The sequence below is a fragment of the Hesperophylax consimilis genome, chromosome 17 (genome assembly GCF_061612785.1).
Source record: "Hesperophylax consimilis isolate HC1 chromosome 17, BYU_Hcon_1.0, whole genome shotgun sequence".
NCBI lineage: Eukaryota > Metazoa > Arthropoda > Insecta > Trichoptera > Limnephilidae > Hesperophylax > Hesperophylax consimilis.
The window spans coordinates 598,982-618,509 of record NC_142852.1 but is presented as its reverse complement, the minus strand read 5'-3'; the positions used below and the strand labels follow the sequence as shown (position 1 = coordinate 618,509).

The following is a 19,528-nucleotide window of genomic DNA, read 5'->3' as shown; positions in this document are numbered from 1 at the left end:
AGGTTTTATATGTGCATGAAATGCACTGCCCCATCCTATTATTCCATATATGAGTGAAGATTGCACCAAAGAAAAATAAATAATTTTCAGTTTTTCAATATTGAGCACTTCTTTTAGTCTGTAAAATGTGTATGCAAGATATCTTAATTTACAGACGGTATTATTGATTTATTTATTTATTTAATATCAACGGTATATATACCATAAACAATGATAACATGTCACAGTTAAAATCGTAGAAATATTTTTTAAAAAGAATTACAAATATATGTGGCATTTGATTGTGAAATGACATTAGAGAGTAAGAAGTAAGTAAACAAGAGATACAAGTACATAAGTTTCTATAGTGCAAATAAGGTAGAATTAGATTAAATTAATATTGATTGAAAAGATTTGATAGCATAGCCCTCTTGTACCTACCTTGCGTGCAGTTAAATAGATATAGTTTTATTACTGATACGGTACGCACGTCTTACTGTCGCGCTGTCATTAAAAAAATTTTTTTTTTCGCGAATTTTGTTCACTGCTGGATCGAATAATGAGTGACGTCGTGCTCCTAGAGCTGAAGAGCATCATTCTCGAACAAAGTAGGACGATTAACGAGTTGTTGGACCGTGTAAAGGCCGTGGAAGCGACATTAAATCGGCAGGTAACAAGCAAAAGTGACAACAAAAATGCACTACCTACAAATCCCGCGACTCAGCGCTGGGCTGACGTAGCGGCCCCCGCTGCACCGCACACCGCGCCCGCTACCCTGTCAGCAGTAACGCAAACCAAGGAAAGGATGAGAACTAGAGCGGCCACCAAAGCAAAAAATGACGCCGGTCAATTTGAAACCGCATCTTTTAGCGGCGAGATCCCCAAAACGCACGCCACGGAACCACACGTTCCAATTTCCGAGCCGGAATCAAAAACCGCTCCTAATACGGAAGATTGGATAAAAATTAAACGCAGACAACGCACAGTGAAGAATTTAACTATCGGTAACTCCGATAAGTCTTCGAGTATAAAATCATATCCAAGAATAAAGAATATTATCGTGTCTAGATTACATAAGGACACAACAGTAGAAGAGATCCGGGCACATCTGGAGAAAAACGAAATAACAAAAAGTGAAATAGAAAAATTCATCGCACATTCTCAAGAATACGCAGCTTTCCGTATAGGTGTAACGGAGGATCTATACGAAAAACTTTTACGGGAAGATTTATGGCCTCGAGGAGTACCGGTAAGACATTATCGGTACTTAAAACCAAAACAAAATCCTATTGATGATAATCAAAACCGGACCAAAGTGAATGAAAATGCCGCCGCGAAATGACTAGAGAACCCCCTAAAAGTGAATTCTCTCCCTTGCACAATTTTTTACCAAAATGTACGGGGATTAAGATCCAAAACCGATGATTTCCTACAAAGTGTAATAATACAGAACAACGATCTTATATTACTATCAGAGACATGGCTTAACGACAGCATTTACAATAGTCAACTCTTCGATCAACGGTATGACGTGTTCAGAAAGGACAGAACCTCGGGACATTCAAGGGGAGGAGGAGTACTGCTAGCCGCGAGACGTGACCGTGCAACTCAAACCCAGAGACTTACCTATCTGGAAAGTAAAGACGAGAATATGTGGATAAAGACATGCCTAAATGATTTTGGTGTTATTTACATATGTGTTGTGTACATTCCACCGGCATCGCCAAATAAAACATATACCGATTTTTTTGATAAGGTTACTGAGAATTTTAATTTTTTAATCAATAAAAAGATTATTATAATAGGCGACTTCAATCTAAAATCTAGTAACAAAGGCACCGAAATGGATCTCATATATTTTATGAATCTTTTCCAAATGGAACAAAGCAACTCTATTACAAATGTGAAGGGAAGCACGCTGGACATTGTTATCAGCAACATTGATTTAAAAGTATATAAATCCTTATACTCACTAGTTAAAGAAGACGCTTATCATCCATCGTTGTGTATAGACATTTCGCCGAACAAAAACACAACCAATTGTCAAACACGAAACTTGTGGAATAATATTGATAATAGTGTTAGGCGAGGATGGAACTTCGAACATGGCGATTTTAAAGCTCTTTATTGCCATTTACAATCTCATGACTGGCAACCTTTGAAGGACATAAATGATGTTAATTTAGCGACACACTTTTTCTATTCCATAATTTATAAATACTTTGATATGTGTTTCAAAATTAAGCGCACTCCGAGGAATGGTAGAAAATATCCTAAATGGTTTTCTAGTGAGATTGTTAGCGACATAAAACTCAAATTCAAACATTACAAAAAATGGAAGAAAACTGGAATGGTGAGTGACCGGGAAATGTTTTGTCTACTTAGAACAAAAATAAAACGCAGTATTCGATTAGCACATGTGCAATATATTAATTCTATTGAAAAAAATATCAAATGCGATCCCAAATCTTTCTGGAAGTATATCTCGTCCAGAAGAAGTGATGGCGGGTTTGTTGACCATGTTACTTGGAAAAATCAGTCTTTCTCAGGAGCAGATATTCCAGAAGCATTTGCAGACTATTTTAAATCAACTTATAGTAAGGAAGCTGCGGACTTGAAATCTTTTATACCTGGAAAAAATACGCCAACAAAAGCACAGAATGTTGATATTCAAAATATTACAAACACTGACATCACCGCTGCTGTTAAAAAATTAAAATCCAAAACTTCTTTTGGACCGGATCTTATTCCGTCATTCGTGTTAAAGGGATGCTTTGAGCCCTTATTAACACCTCTCGCGTATATTTATAATCTCTCACTTAACTCCGGAATATTCCCAGACCTGTGGAAAATCTCTAAAGTTACACCGTTACATAAAACTGGTGATAAGGCTTCAGTCTCTAATTATAGACCAGTGGCGATCCTATCCTCTCCAGCCAAGTTGTTTGAACTAATAATTCATAAATGCATTTATACCCAAGTTGAACCCTTTATAATTGACCAGCAACACGGTTTTAGGTCTGGCAGATCTACTGTGTCTAATCTAATGGTTTTTACGGAGTACATATCTCAAGCTCTTGATAGTAACAATCAAGTAGATGTATCATACAATGACTTCGCAAAGGCCTTTGACTCAGTAGATCCGCTTATTCTCCTAAATAAACTCGACCAATTTGGATTTTCAGCGAAACTTCTATGTCTATTTGTAAGTTATTTCTCAAATAGACAACAATACGTAACTTATGGTATTTTCCACTCTTCCAACTTCATCACAAACTCTGGAGTTCCACAGGGGTCGAATCTTGGACCCTTACTTTTCTCGCTATTTATCAATGACATTTACCATTGCATAAAATTTTCCAAGTTTCTCTTATTCGCGGATGACATGAAACTATTCCTTTTAATAAAATCTTTGGAAAATTGCTTGCAGCTACAAAGTGATATAAATTCTATCGTCAAATGGAGTCATACCAATAAATTAGGGTTTAATATTAAGAAATGCTCCATTATGTGCTACACCAAGGCAAACAAAACGATTTACTATAACTACAAAATGTCTTATTCATCTCTTCAGCACATTGTTATTTCAAGAGATTTGGGAATCGCATTTGATACGCACTTAACATTTCACGTCCACATAGAAACGATATGCAACAAAGCTTTAAGAATGCTAGGATTTGTGCTAAGCAACTCCAGACATTTTTGCAGCTCAGCCGCGATTCGTGTGCTATACTATAGTTTAGTACGTAGCATTTTGGAAAGTGGTTCTGTAATATGGGGACCAATGGATTTAACTTACTCTCAAATGATAGAGAAAGTACAAAAGAAGTTTCTGAGATATTTATATCTTAGAGACTTCGGATATTATCCCTGGTTATATCCATCAGCCTTTTTGTCCGGCATGCTGGGTATTAATAGCCTCACCGATAGAAGGAAAACTGCTTCGCTGATAACAGCATATAAACTTCTAAATGGTAACGTCTGTATTCCCGATATTATAGAAAAATTTGAGTTTTATGTCCCCGACAATTATACAAGAGCGCGCAGGCACAGAACCTTTGTCGTTCCAAAATGCAGAACCAACTTACCATTAGTAATGCCGCTCGGAAAAATGATTATGTTACTAAATTACCTGTCCCCTGATATAGATATTTTCCAACTTAATATTCAACAGTTCAAAAACGCTATTATTACTTAATAAATTAAAATAAAATGTATGTTTATTATTGGTTATGTATAACTGTAAATGTGCATTTAAAATAAAATAAATAAATAAATAAATAAATAAATCTGCCACATCTGCGTATCTATTACTAACTTCATGCAACCTAGGTACAAGCGAGTGTTTGGAATACTCAGTCCTGATATTGTTGCATTTAAACAAAATTTTAGAACGAGTAGCTCTCGTGGGTATATGAAATTCAATGAGGTTAATTAATTCAGGACTGTCTATACAACCATTTACAATTTTGAACATAAATATTAAATCGGATATAATTCTTCGATCTGAGAGTTTTAATAAATTTAGATTTTTCATCAAGTAATTATAATTTATATTTTCAATGGGAATACCGAGTTTAAAATTAATGTGTCTTAGGAATTTATGTTGAATTTTTCGAGGAGTTATATTCGACTTGACTACGAACCAGGGATGTATACAAAATTTTTAATGTTGAAATATTCTTGAAACCTCTGGAATTTCGAAGAATGAAGCCTAGCATTTTCATTCCTTTATTATTAATATTATTTATGTGCGATATAAAGTTTAATTTAGAGTCGAAAGTTATCCCCAGGTCATTGATTTCTTCGACAGAGGTAAGGATTGAGTTATTGAGTTTATATGAATGAATAATTGGTTGTTTTATTCTGTAAAATTTAATTGAATAACACTTATTTATGTTCAGATGAAGTTTGTTAAGAGAACACCAATTAATTAACCTGTTCAAATTATTTTGTAGACAGATACAATCTTCAGCGCTTTTGATTATTTTAAATATTTTTAAATCATCTGCGAAAAGTAACGTATTAATATCTTCATCAAATATATTTACAATATCATTTATGAACAGTAAAAATAATATTGGGCCTAAATGAGACCCCTGTGGTACACCACTGGTAGCTATAAATTGATTGGAAATGAACAAATTGATTTTTACAAGTAAAACTCTATTAGTTAGATAGCTAGCAAACCATTCTAAAAGTTTTCCGTCAATACCGAGCTTACGTAGTTTGATCAGGAGAATTTTATGGCATACTTTGTCAAAGGCCTTGATAAAGTCCGTATATATGGAATCGACTTGAGTTCTGTTAGCTAATGCGTTTGATATATAGTTTTCATATAACGAGAGATTTGTCAGTTTGTGACTACCAATTTAATTTTGTATCAATAATAATACCTAAATATTTGATTTTTTCACCCTTTCCGAGTTCAAAGCAAGATGAGCATAATTCTTGATTACAGTTAGCATTATGTATTCTAATTTTAAGGTTATTTGGGGGTTTATTTTATGCTATTTCTTCTGACTTTCCAATACATGTCATATTTTGTTAAGGTTTTCAAAAATTATTAATTGTTTTAGAAAGGGGATGAAGTACACATTCAAAAATTTTATTAATAAATGATAATAATAATAAAGGGTGATTTTTTAATTTTAAAATTTTGAAATCGAATTTCTCAATTATACTTATACTTATAAATTATGAAAAAACACATATTTTACTGTTACCTCGCTTTTTGCCGTTTCATAGAAAATATTTAATAAAACAAGTTTCATAAATTTTTCTCCAATTGTGCTCGGATATTTTAGTTTCATGTACATTTTAATTATTTTGTGGTTTACTTCTATATTTGAATACAAAGATTTTCTTTTTCTAACACCGTTTAGTTCATATTGTTAATATGACGGAAAGAGAGATGTCCAGAGTTCATTTGAGCTGTTTCGAAAAGCGAACAAATTAGAGGAGAATCTCTTCAAATTGTTTTCAATCCGATTAAAAACGGGACTGCAGGCTCTTAACGAATGATTTGATGGGTTTTCTATTAAACTTTCAGTAATTTTCAGCTTCGTATTAAGAACAACTAAAAACTTTAATTCTTTACAAGCCATTAAACTATTATACGTATCTCTAGTAAGAAGTCTAATTGAATATAACTCAGTAGTTTGGTCTCCATCTTACAAAATTCACATTAACAACATTGAGCGAATACAAAAAAAAATTCTACGTTTTATAAATTTTAAATTAAATATCCCTGTCGAAGACTTAAAATACAATTTTTTATTAAATACTCTAAAAATACATACATTAGAAGATAGACGTAAAATAAACGATTTAACGTTCTTATTCAAAATACTTAACTCTAAATTCGACTGTTGTGAACTCCTGCAACTTATAAACATACATACACCCACAGTAACAACACGACAAAATACAATATTCTACAGCAGCACACATAAGCGTAACTACATTGCCCACTCTCCGATACAACGACTTCACACCATGGGAAATCATTACTTGGGTGATTTTTATTTATTTATTTATTTATTTATTTTATTTATTTGCAAAAACAGTACAAAAACCAATACATTGCAAAAGCGGTAAACAAATTATTGAAGAAAATTTTATACATAAGTATACAGTTAAAACATATGCAAAAGCGGTAAACAAAATATGGAAAAAAAATTATACATAAGTATACAGTTAAAACAAATACAATATTTCGCGCTTAAAGTCGTTGTAGGACATATGGAAAATATCCAAGTTAGCTGGAAGGGAGTTAATTAACCTAGTGAGTCTTCCCAGGGGCATCACCATTGGTAAGTTAGTTCTGGACCTGGGAAGAATTAAAAGCCTGTGTTGGCGGCCTCTCGTGAAATTATCCGGGACATAAAGTCCTATTTTTGACAGAATGTCTGGAATTGATACTAAACCATTCAGAAGCTTGTAAGCCATCATCAATAATGCGACGTCCCGTCTGGAACTAAGGCTGCAGATATTCAGCATTCCCGAGATAAATGCTGTTGGAAACAGCCATGGGTAAAAACCAAACTCTCTCATATAGAGGTATCGTAAAAATTTCTTTTGAATTTTCTCGACCATTAGTACATAGACAGTGTCCTCTGGCCCCCATACCTGAGATCCACTCTCGAGAATGCTACGCACTAAGCTAAAGTAAAGCAGCCTAATGACTGCAAGGTTTGTCAGTTCCTTTGAATTGTGTATGACAAAACCTAACATTCTTGTAGCTGATTTACAGATCTTTTCAATGTGAGCGTGAAATGTTAAGCGAGCGTCATACACAATTCCTAAGTCCTTATAAGTCACCGTATGCTTTAGTGATGTATCTTTCATTTTGTAATTAAAATATACGATCTTTTGTGACCTCGTAAAACACATAACTGAGCATTTTTGGAAGTTGAAACCGAGTTTGCTGTCAATACTCCAGTCAATAATTGCATTTATATCTTCCTGGAGCTTTTTACAGTCTTCTAATGATCTTATTCTTAAGAACAGTTAATATCATCTGCAAAAAGTAAAAAACGGACGAATTTGATTTTTCCCCGAATATTATTTATAAAAATTAGAAACAATAAGGGTCCTAAATTGGAACCCTGCGGCACACCAGAGTTTGTAGGATACGCGTTAGAGTTAAAACCACCATAGGAAACGAATTGTTCCCTTTCTTTTAAATAGTTAGCAAAGAGTTTAATTAAGTTTTCGGAAAAACCAATTTCTTCAAGCCTACTTAAGAGCACTAAGTGATCAACCTTATCGAAAGCTTTCGCAAAGTCATGGTATGACGTGTCAACTTGCTCATTATTATCGAGCGCTCTCGCCACGTAATCAGTATATGCCATCAAGTTTGTAGTGGTTGAACGGCCACGTCGAAATCCGTGTTGTTGTTCGATCAAGAATGGTTCAACCTTGGCATATACATATTTATGAATAATTATTTCGAATAACTTGGCAGGTGCGGAAAGAATTGCTATAGGACGGTAATTGGTTGCCTGACACTTGTCACCATCTTTATGTAGAGGGGTAACTTTTGACAGCTTCCACAGTTTAGGAAAAATTCCGTTTTTAATCGTAAGATTAAATATATGTAGAAGTGGATTAGACAGTGGTTCAGAACAACCCTTAATGACGAAGGGTGGAATGAAATCAGGGCCAAATGATGTTTTTGGTTTCAATTTTCTTATTGCTAAACTGAAATCCATGTTATTAACGTTTTCTATAGATATGTTTTGAGCTTTTGTCAATCCAATCTGTCCTGGTACGTAAGAATCAAAATCAGCTTTTTCTGGATTATAGACAGATTGGAAATATTTTGCGAAAGCTTCCGGTACGTCAGTTCCTTTGTAAGTACAATCATTCAGAATAATATGATTTAAGAGGCCTCTGTCATTTTTTTTGTCAGAAACATATTTCCAAAATGACTTTGGATCGTGTTTAACATTATTCTCTACCTCCACAATATATTTTTTGTGTGCTATTGAAATGCTATGTTTAATTTTTGTACGATAGGATTTGAATAACTCGTGTTCACTATCCAAACCTGATCGTTTCCACCGTCGATGGTATACAAGCTTCGTCTTTATGTCCCCGATAATCTCACGCGAAAACCATCTAGGATAGTTTTCATTTCGCGGCGCTTTTTTTCTTAGAAAACATTTGTCAAAATACGCGTATAGGGTATCGTAGAAGTACTTAACTGCTTCGTCAACATCGGAGATCTCCAAGATAGCCAGCCAATTGTGGTCACGCAATTGGCTGTACAGCTTCTCAAAGTCTCCTTTGCGGAAATTCCAACCACGAAAGTTATTTTCTGAATGTAAACAACGACTTTTCAACGGTCTGTCATGATCAAGACTAATTTCTGACACAAGTGTCGGGTGATAATTATCTTCTTGAACAAGACAGAAATCGGATTTTTTGTAAACATACTAAAGTTACTTAATACTAGATCCAAAGTACGATTACATGAGTTAAGTACTGTATTAAACTGCTTCAATTGAAAAAGTTCCATAACATATAAAAGCTCAGTGTTCACTGCACGTGGATTTTGTGAAGAATTAATGTTAAAATCACCAATCACTAAGATTTTTTTATCAACAAGGTAAGTTAAGTTACTAATTAAAGTTTCGAAAAAAGTCGTGTAAATATGCGTTTTTGAACTGGGTGGGATATAAACAGAACAAATAAATAAACATAAGCCTTGAATTGTGACTTTGACCCATAAATTTTCGTCTCCCGTTTCCAGATGGGAAAGTCGTTCGGCTCGCATGTTTTCTTCGTTTAGTAAAGCGAGCAGTAGTCCACCACCTCGTGTTTGTTGAGTGCTTCTGTCTTTTCGGAAAACTGTGTATCTGCTGTTGACATATTCAATACCAACCTTTTGTGGATCATTTAAAACATTTATTTCAACAATACTCCTAAACACATCATGTAAACCTACAAATAGCTGTAACTTTCTGTTTTTGTTTCTTGTGTTTGTATGACTTGTTGCATAGCTTTTATCAAATCTAATTTTATTCTTATTTTTTATGTTTCAAAATATCTGTCAAATTAAAATTATACTACCAACCATGTAAAAGCCCTCTGGGCGTTAAATAAAAAAAAAAAAAAATAAAAAAAAAAAAAAATAAAAAAAAAAAAAATAAAATAAAAAAAAAATAATAAAAAAAAATAATTTGTCCTGTTCAGGGTGGATCAATGCTAAGCAGAATTCTTGCCTGAACAGGCTAAGCAATATTTACAATAGCGTATTATCCAAGATGGATATTTTCAGTTGTGAACTTACCAAATACAATAGGTCAATAAAATAGAAAACAAAAACTTTTGTAATGTATGGACGCCCCAGTCATCTCCGTCTTTCAGAGCCTCTAATGAAATATGATGTTTGTGGCTAGTAATTTCCTTCTGAGCCTTGAAGGATCATCCAATATTCGTTCTAATTCAAATTATACACATTTAGTTATGATTTTAGATTTTCACGGCCAAAAGCACCTATTATCATTATTAATTTTTGGGTTGTTATGCCGTGTTGCGCTTCTTACAGCCAAAGAACGGGAAAACGCAACATTTAAAAAAAAAATTGAATCCAAACAAGAGTCCCAACTATTCTTAACCGTTTTGAGCCAGTGAGATTATGGCATCTCCAATTGGGATATGTTGTGAGGTTGAAGCCGAGGGGAAGGGGAAGGAGATGGTGGAGAGGAAGGTGGAGAAGTACTTGGCTCTTCTGAGCTGGTTATCGAACTCGGCCAGAGTCATTTCAAGGAACGTTTCAATTCTGAATGGTGGTCTTACACTCTGGAACATGCCGCAATAATTCTATATATTATTTCAAATGAATAAATTGTGATAAAACACATATTCATCAAGGAACATTTACTTGCGCACGCAGGGATTTGAACCCGCGACCTTTGAATTGCTAGTCGAGAGCCTTACCCTTTGACCACAAAGTCACTATGAATCACATCAGTCCGAATAAAATCAACATAAACCATATTTCAAATGCTCGGCAATTGCCAATTTGTCAGGAAGGCCGAGTTTGCACGCTCGAAAGTTTTGTAAGATCCTTTTGGAGATGGTAAACCTAGTCTAGCCTACATATACCTTGTCAGACCAATCTCAAATCATACCGTACTGGCAGATATTGCTGGTGCTAGGTATAAGGTTATAGAGAATATAGAGGGGTACTCACTACAAAGCTATTGGCCTGCTCAGAGACGGAGCACTGGGTGATGTTCAGTTCACAGAGCTTCAGGGATAAGAAAGGCGGATCCTCATTAGGAGCTGCGGCTTCGCGTGGTTTAACACCACTGACATTGTCTGGAAGATCGGCCATAAGCTGGCTGGAAGTAATTTATTTATTTATTACACGCCCTAGTGGGTTTTTCTTTAAAAAAACAAGCTTTTTCTATAAGAGTAAACACTTAAAAATTAATACAATAAAGAAGAATGTAAACATAATGGAAAAAATTAATCCTCACGCATATAATTGAGTTCAAAAGATTCAACAAAACAAAATAGTAGAAGCGGAGAAGTTATACGGGTACATAGGTCTATTTGTGTCTAGAAGAATAAAAATGATAGAATATAGAACATTTATACTGATTAGTTTTCAAATGAAATATATCACCCAGATCAGAAAGATTGTGAAGTCTCGGAATCGGAGAATTTTGGTAAGCTAGTGTCCTGGTGTTATTGAAGTAAAAAGGTAAGAAATGTCGGCATGATTTTTTGGGAACATGGATATTGATACATTGAAGTAATTCGGGACAGTCAATTTTAAAATGTAGTATTCTTTGTAACAGTATTAAATCCGTGCTTATTCTTCTTTCTGAAAGTTTCAATAGAGACATTTTATCCAAGAGGAAATTGTAATTTATGTTTTGTATAGGAATATGCAATTTATAATTTATAAACCTTAGATTTCCGTTGAATCTTTTCAATGTTATCTGAATGAATATTGAAAAATGGAGACCATAACGTAGAGTTATACTCAAGTTGGCATCTGACAAGGGTTTTATATAACATAATAAGTGTTCATAAATTATTGAAATCTTTTGCAACTCTCAAAACAAAGCTAAGAATAAAACAACGTATGACAGGAAAAAATTGCTGAAACCATAAAAATATTTATAAAATGAAATATGTGACCATTACAAACGAAGAGTTAAAACCTACTTATGGTAATTAATTTTTGGGTTACTATGCCGTGTTGCTCTTCCTCGTCATTAAGGCAACGTTTCGGAGAGTATCACAGTGTATCAGGGCATACTTGAAACCAGGCATTCCAGGGTTACCAATAATCTGAAATATTTTTAAATCTCCTACTACCACCGCAGTAAGCTGGAAAATGTTTCTTGTTCGTGATGGAGGACTTGGCCAGCCGAGAAATTGACCGCACGAAGTCTGGGTGGAATCCAAACGCGATGTAATTGTAAACTTTATAACTTATATGTACTTTTTCCTTTAACAAATAAATAAATATACTTTGTTGTGATAAAATGAGGCACACGTGATGAACGAACAAAGGGGTGTAAGAATATTGTATGATGTGGAAGAGAATGGTAGAAGAAGTAGGAGACGCCCAAGGAAGACATGGTAGAGAATCTGGTGAAAGGAGAATCTATGGTATTGAAGTGATTGAAAAATAAACCCCAGGACGCTGGAGGAACGCGTGGCACGATCAAGTGAAACAAATAACTTTAGTCTTAAAAATACACCCAGTTTTCAGGTACCCTAGAATTTACAACCTAAAAACGTTTCTCTAAACCATCCATAACACCGGGTACACGTTAGCTAGTATTAAATAATAGTGAACCTAAATGGGATCCTTGAGGTACACCGGATGGCACTAAAAAAAAGTTCATTATTTTATTTATTTATAATATTATAATACATCTATGGCTGATACTAACTTCAAGGCGTGCTGTATGGTCGCCAAACATTCCTGGACGCTCTGGTCCAGAATTCGGGCATAGTCACTGGCCACATTCTGCTTCTCCGTGCCTGTTATGGCGTCATGATGTTGCATAACACCTGAGAACAAAGCGGTATTTCTTCTTCAATAATTGTAAAATCACTTTGTGGCGTCATTAATAATAATAATAATAATTGGATGACTTGTATAGCGCCGTTTTTGTGCAAAATCACCTCAAGGGCGCTGTACAAACTTATAATTTCTACAGTGATCTATGTTATTACTTAACTAAGACTATGGAGATTATTACTTATGGAGATAATATACAGTACAATACTTACCTGGTAGGTCACTTGACATTAACACTGAATTAACATTATCTAATTGTTTATTAGCGAAATTTAGATACAGGATTTAGGACTTAATTGGAAAATTGAATATAACTGGACTTTCTCTTAGGAATGGTATATTTAATTTAAGGGTATGACAGATTAAAAAGGTAAGTTTTTAGTTTAGACCTGAATTCTGTTGGACTTGATATGGATCTTAGTTCCGGAGGGAGTTTATTCCAAGCCTTCGGCCCAGATACTCCGAAAGCGCGATCACCAAACTTAGTATTTGGCTTGTGCTTAGGTTCCATCAGTCTGCTTACAGCGGATGATGTTGCTGATCTAAGAGTTGACTGCCTCAGACCAGTGTTTATATATTTATTTACTAGCTATACCACGACAAGAGTTGCTGTTAGTCTGTCTGTCTGTGTATATAATGAAACAATTGCGTGTATTGCTTTTTGTTATGTTTTCTAAAAAAAAGCATGTTTTTACCTCTCACATGTGACATCTACAATCTACATAATATAAGTATATAAAAACACACAAGTATTCCAATGCAACGTTGCGTCAAAATTTCAAAGCAATCAGTGAAAAACTTTCAGAGATTTAAAATTTTGAACGAACGAACCTTAACATTTTTACTAGACATAAATTGAAAATAGTTTGACCGGAATTTTTACTCAGAAGATATTTTCAATTTGTATCTATATTCAAGGCAACTAATTATTGCTTATAATAATTTGTTATCCTTTGGGCTATGCATAAAAAACCTTGTCTTTTAAAACATTAGTTCATCTTAAAAAGAAAAAGTCAAAATATTTCACCAACAAATGTAGATATAATAATATATGTCTCGACGCCATCTAGTTGGAAAATTATAACTAACAAAGCGTTTCCTACAAAAATTAAGTTGGTTGTTTACAGGTGAAAAAATATAATAAGCAATTGTAAAAAGCATTCACTTTGTGGCTCATCATAATTCATAATAAAAACACATAAATTTGTTTTTGACCACGATAGTTTTATTTTCACTCTACCGGTTTCGGAAGATCCCTTCCTTCGTCAGGAGAATATTTAAAACTAATCTACTACACAAAATATTGACACATAAATACAAAAATGTTAAGTGTTTGAGAGAGATGTCGACAAAGTGGAAGGGGTAATTACGGGAATTCCAGGAAGAACAGAGCGGTTAACTGGAAATATGTCAAGAATAGGACTATAAGACAGATTAATTTGGTTATTTATTATACTGGAGTTATTATTGATGGCTTTTCTGATTTCAAGTGCTTCTAAATTATCTAATTTTTTGCCTTTATTACTACGGTGAAGAATTTTAACCCCTGTATCTTTACTAAAAGTATGATCGGTGGAAATGAGATGATTGGCAAACTCCGAAAAATTATTGTTATTTAAACATCTTAAATGTTCGGTGATTCTAATATTTATATTTCTAGTTGTCTTACCTATGTAGAACGATTGACAATCATTGCAACATAGTTGGTAAATGCCTGAGTGGCTAAATTTGTGATCTTTATCTTTAGTATTTTTAAGTAATTTTCCCAAATTGTTATCAGTATAGAACGCGGGTTTAATGTGGGTAGGCAAATTTTTTGTACTAAGTGAAGAAAAATTGGATATGTATAAGATTTTACGCCATTGAAAGGGATTTATGATTTTATTATTAGTTTCAGGTGTACCAAATAAAAATGTATTCGTCGAAATGAGTTTAAGTTTCTTATTCAGGATTTTATCAATTAAGTGTGTCGAGTAACCATTATTTAGAGCAATTTGTTTTATTTTTGACAGTTCAATTTCGAAATTAACAGCTGATAGTGGGATTTTTACTAAGCGGTGTATCATTGAATGATAGGCAGAATGTTTGTGTGATATCGGGTGGTTTGACGTGTTATGTATTACATAACACGTCAAACGTAAATATTAGAATCACCGAACATTTAAGATGTTTAAATAACAATAATTTTTCGAAGTTTGCCAATCATCTCATTTCCACCGATCATACTTTTAGTAAAGATACAGGGGTTAAAATTCTTCACCGTAGTAATAAAGGCAAAAAATTAGATAATTTAGAAGCACTTGAAATCAGAAAAGCCATCAATAATAACTCCAGTATAATAAATAACCAAATTAATCTGTCTTATAGTCCTATTCTTGACATATTTCCAGTTAACCGCTCTGTTCTTCCTGGAATTCCCGTAATTACCCCTTCCACTTTGTCGACATCTCTCTCAAACACTTAACATTTTTATATTTATGTGTCAATATTTTGTGTAGTAGATTAGTTTTAAATATTCTCCTGACGAAGGAAGGGATCTTCCGAAACCGGTAGAGTGAAAATAAAACTATCGTGGTCAAAAACAAATTTATGTGTTTTTATTATGAATATAATAAGCAGTAATTGTTGATTGAAGTACTTGTACATATTGAATTATTTGGCGTGTTGAAAATAAGCTGACATAGCTCAGTGGATACAGAGCACCTGACCGGACATCAGTAGGTGCGGGTTCAATTCCCGTCAGCGGCATTTATTTTAACATTAGATTAATTATTGCTTATAATAATTTGTTAGTCTATAGTTATTGATAACATAGATCAATGTAGAAATGGATTATTAAAATGTGCAGCCCCTTCGAGGTGATTTTGCACAAAAACGGCGCTATAAAAATCATCCAAATATTATAATTAGAATATATAAGAATCATTTACATAAATACAATGTGTTGACAGCAGAGATGTGCAAAATGGGTACAAAAGTTTAGAGGGTAGAGTTTCAAAACCATTTGAAATGCAAAATGGAAATGGGTCAAAATTTTTCATTTGAAAATGCAAAATGGTTTTTAGAAAAGCATTTCAAATGCAAAATGCAAAATACCTATTTTCAAAATGCATTGAAAATGCAAAATGGTTTCTCAGGTCAAACAATTAAAATAATTATAGAATTTTTAAACAATTTTGTCATTTAATAATGGATATCAATGTAGAACAAACATATTACATGATGGTAAATCCAAAAACACCACGACTACAGATTATGAAACCACAAAAAATTAGCGCGGGACTAATGTTGCCAACGTAAAAACATAGAAACTGCTATCTAACATTTAATATTACAGCGTCATGGCCCAATGTTCAGTATTTGTTGTAATGGTATCACTCAATTGCCAGGGCTCCTACCAGGGAGCAACTTGACAAATGTAAATTATCTCTCATAGCGAGGTTGAGGACCGACTGATATTTGGGGCTTATGAAAAAAAGATGATTGGAGATAGTAGGAAGAAAGTTGCAAATAAGCATATAAAATGGAAAATGCATTTAGAAAAGCATTTAAAATGCAAAATGGAAAATACCCATTTTGCATTTCCATTTGAAATGGATTTATTTGAAATAAAGCACATCTCTGGTTGACAGTCATACTTCAATATTGAAAGAAAGGAAAGATAAGATTATATAAGTTATTAAGAAAAACGAATAAACGGTAGTACAAAGTTTCTGCAGTGCCTTAAGGCAAAGCTTAATGCTAAATGACTATTTTGATCAATCTTTATAACGAATGAAAACCAAAAAATATGCTTTAGATAAATTGAAGGTTTTCCTATCGTTTCGCTTGAGTAGAATACAAATTAAATAATTAATTACTCAATAAAAATATAAATGAAAACTTCTAAAAATTTTTTTTTTTCAATAGAAATGTATGAAAGCGTAAAGGAAACAACTTTAAAAAAATACATTATTATAGCTAAGATTATTTGTGATAGTTTCACTTGATTAACTTTTTTGTTTTCTTATAAAATTATTTACAAAATAAAAACCAGTTTTGTGCTTGAAATCGAACGTTTCTAGACTCCGTTTGTCAAGCGATTTTAATGCATATTACCTACAATATAAGGTATACCAAGAATATATACATTTTTGGCTTGTAGCTTCCTCTTAATATCAGAATAAGCGCACCTAACCGGGGACACATAAATATGCTATTAAAATATAATGTCCCAACTCTCTCTAACCGGCGAACATACCTTGATCTCTGATCCTGTATAAAGTCTGCAATAACGTTATCGACTGTCCTGACTTACCCAAACTAATAACATATGAAATTCTACCCAGAAAAACTAGGTTTAGTGACTTATTCCACAGTAGCGGGTCGCGCACAAATTTATTTATTTATTCAAACGCCATAAAATAGCTTTTACAATACAGTGATAATCGAGTTAGAAGCGTACAGTGGTAAACAGGATAATAATAGCAATAAATTAAAGACCAATTAATGTGTACACAAAAATACTATCGCAAGTGATGCAGTTATTAATATAAGTGCAGAAAGACAATGCATAATTTAAAAGAAATATATACAAGTGTAACAATTACAAACTTCAATCAGTGTTATCGAGGTCAATTTAGATTCAGACTTTTCGTTTAAAAGTCAAATAAATAGGACTGTTTTTTTCACCTACGACAACTCAAGTCTCTCCGAAGAAACCTTCCTACAGAAGAAACAAAACTACTTATCAACTCTTGCGTAGTCTCACATCTCGATTACTGCAACGGCATTTATGCCAGCCTTCCAAAATATCAAATTAACAAACTTCAATCAGTGTTTAATGCATATTCGCACATTTCAGAACACCTTCGTAACCTTCACTGGCTCAAGTGCCCTGAAAGAATCCATTATAAATTGTGATGGATGGTGTTTAAATCCATCAATGAAATGGCCCCACCCTACATCTCTGAACTATGCGTCCCGGAAAACACTGGTTTGAGGCAGTCAACTCTTAGATCAGCAACATCAGCAGCTGTAGGCAGACTGATGGAACCTAAGTGCAAGACAAATACTAAGTTTGGTGAAGGCTTGGAATAAACTCCCTCCGGAACTAAGATCCATAACAAGTCCAACAGAATTCAGGTCTAAACTAAAAACTTACCTTGTTAAGCTGTCTTACTCTTAAATTAAATATGTTTGTTTGTTTGTTTGTGGAGGGCCTGGTTCATTTGTATTTACTTTGGATAGTGTATTATCTAATGGTCGTTAATAAGTGAAGAGATTCTTACCCAAGGCAGACCTCAACAAGTCCAATTCGACGATATCACCTTTTCCAGAAGTTGTAATGGCATTCAATTGCTTGCACACCTGGAACACAACATATCAAATATATCAATCAATCAAACGCCATGCACTTTATAAATTATCTATTTGGTAAGGTGTTGAAAAAAAGTCAATAGATGTCGCACATTAAAATAAAAATACAAATATTTATCCAAGACACATTTATACACGAAGAAAACTTACTGATATAAAATATTGTTAATTTTATAAAAATCTCTTCAAATCATTTGAAATCCGGTTAAAACTCAGCATGGGTAAAGAACGAAGTGAGACATATATGTATTATCAGGAAAAATGGACGTGTCCTTATTTATTACGAAAATATTAGAAGTTTAATCGGAAACTGCCTGCAGTCACGTTTTTAACCGGATTTTAATAAATCAGTAAACAAGTCATTTTTCTCAGTTCAGTGGTAATTGAGAGGTTTGTGTTCAATCCCCAGATGCTACAGAATCAAATTAGCTCAGTGGTAAGGAAGAGGTTTGTGTTCAATCCCCAGATGCGACAGAATCGAATTAGCTCAGTGGTAATTGAGAGGTTTGTGTTCAATCGCCAGATGCGACAGAATCGAATTAGCTCAGTGGTAATTGAGAGGTTTGTGTTCAATCCCCAGATGCTACAGAATCGAATTAGCTCAGTGGTAATTGAGAAGTTTGTGTTCAATACCCAGATGCGACAGAATCGAATTAGCTCAGTGGTAATTGAGAGGTTTGTGTTCAATCGCCAGATGCGACAGAATCGAATTAGCTCAGTGGTAATTGAGAGGTTTGTGTTCAATCCCCAGATGCTACCGAATCGAATTAGCTCAGTGGTAATTGAGAGGTTTGTGTTCAATCCCCAGATGCTACAGAATCGAATTAGCTCAGTGGTAATTGAGAGGTTTGTGTTCAATCCCCAGATGCTACAGAATCGAATTAGCTCAGTGGTAATTGAGAGGTTTGTGTTCAATCGCCAGATGCGACAGAATCGAATTAGCTCAGTGGTAATTGAGAGGTTTGTGTTTAATCCCCAGATGCGACTGAATCGAATTAGCTCAGTGGTAAAGTGCAAAGTGCAAAATAAAACCAGGGTAAAGTGCAAAATATATGCATCTCATTGTTTGAAGGTTCAGGATTGATCTGAGAGAGAGAAATGTATAGCACAATTCGCGAAGTCTTTTTGTTGTGAAATTGACATGATCCTCCCAACGCAGTTGATCTTCTGTAACAACCCCTAGATATTTAATTTGGTCGGATTTTTTTAGGTTGGTGCAATAGCAATTATTGAGGGGAGGCGTAGGGGTAATATGGTTTTGTGGGCATGAGTGAATGATAAGAATAGGACAGTTTTGAGGAGTAGTGACTTTGAGTATGGAGAAAACTAAGTATTTTATTTCGTCAATATTCGTTATAATGTTCGTTTTTTAAACGAATCTTTACGCCTGGTGTAACGACGCTTATTTTCAATGCTGCGACTAAATTTAAAACACCTATTTGTATATATTAATCAAAGCTTCCGAAAGCAATTTGAGAAAAAAAAATTAAATGAAAACAGAAAACATTTATTTGTCTGATAAAACGTGCACTTTTTTATGTTTGCATAAAAAAATCATAAATTATCTGTTTATGAAAGCGTATTTTAATGATTTGATTTTATTTGTATAGCGTCACCTTTCAAAAACAGTTT

General features: G+C 33.9%; 1 protein-coding gene across 1 annotated transcript in view; it reads right to left on the bottom strand.

Annotated features, from left to right (window-relative positions):
* The window catches only part of LOC149415714 (lysosomal alpha-mannosidase-like), an 80,954-nt gene that overhangs the window by 23,654 nt on the left and 37,772 nt on the right, over positions 1–19,528 (bottom strand). Inside the window, exons 9-11 of the mRNA XM_089641650.1 lie at positions 17,809–17,887; positions 12,408–12,528; positions 10,685–10,835 (exon numbers count right to left, since the gene is read on the bottom strand). Coding sequence (XP_089497776.1) covers positions 10,685–10,835; positions 12,408–12,528; positions 17,809–17,887 — 351 coding nt within the window. The remainder of the gene's footprint in view (positions 1–10,684; positions 10,836–12,407; positions 12,529–17,808; positions 17,888–19,528) is intronic.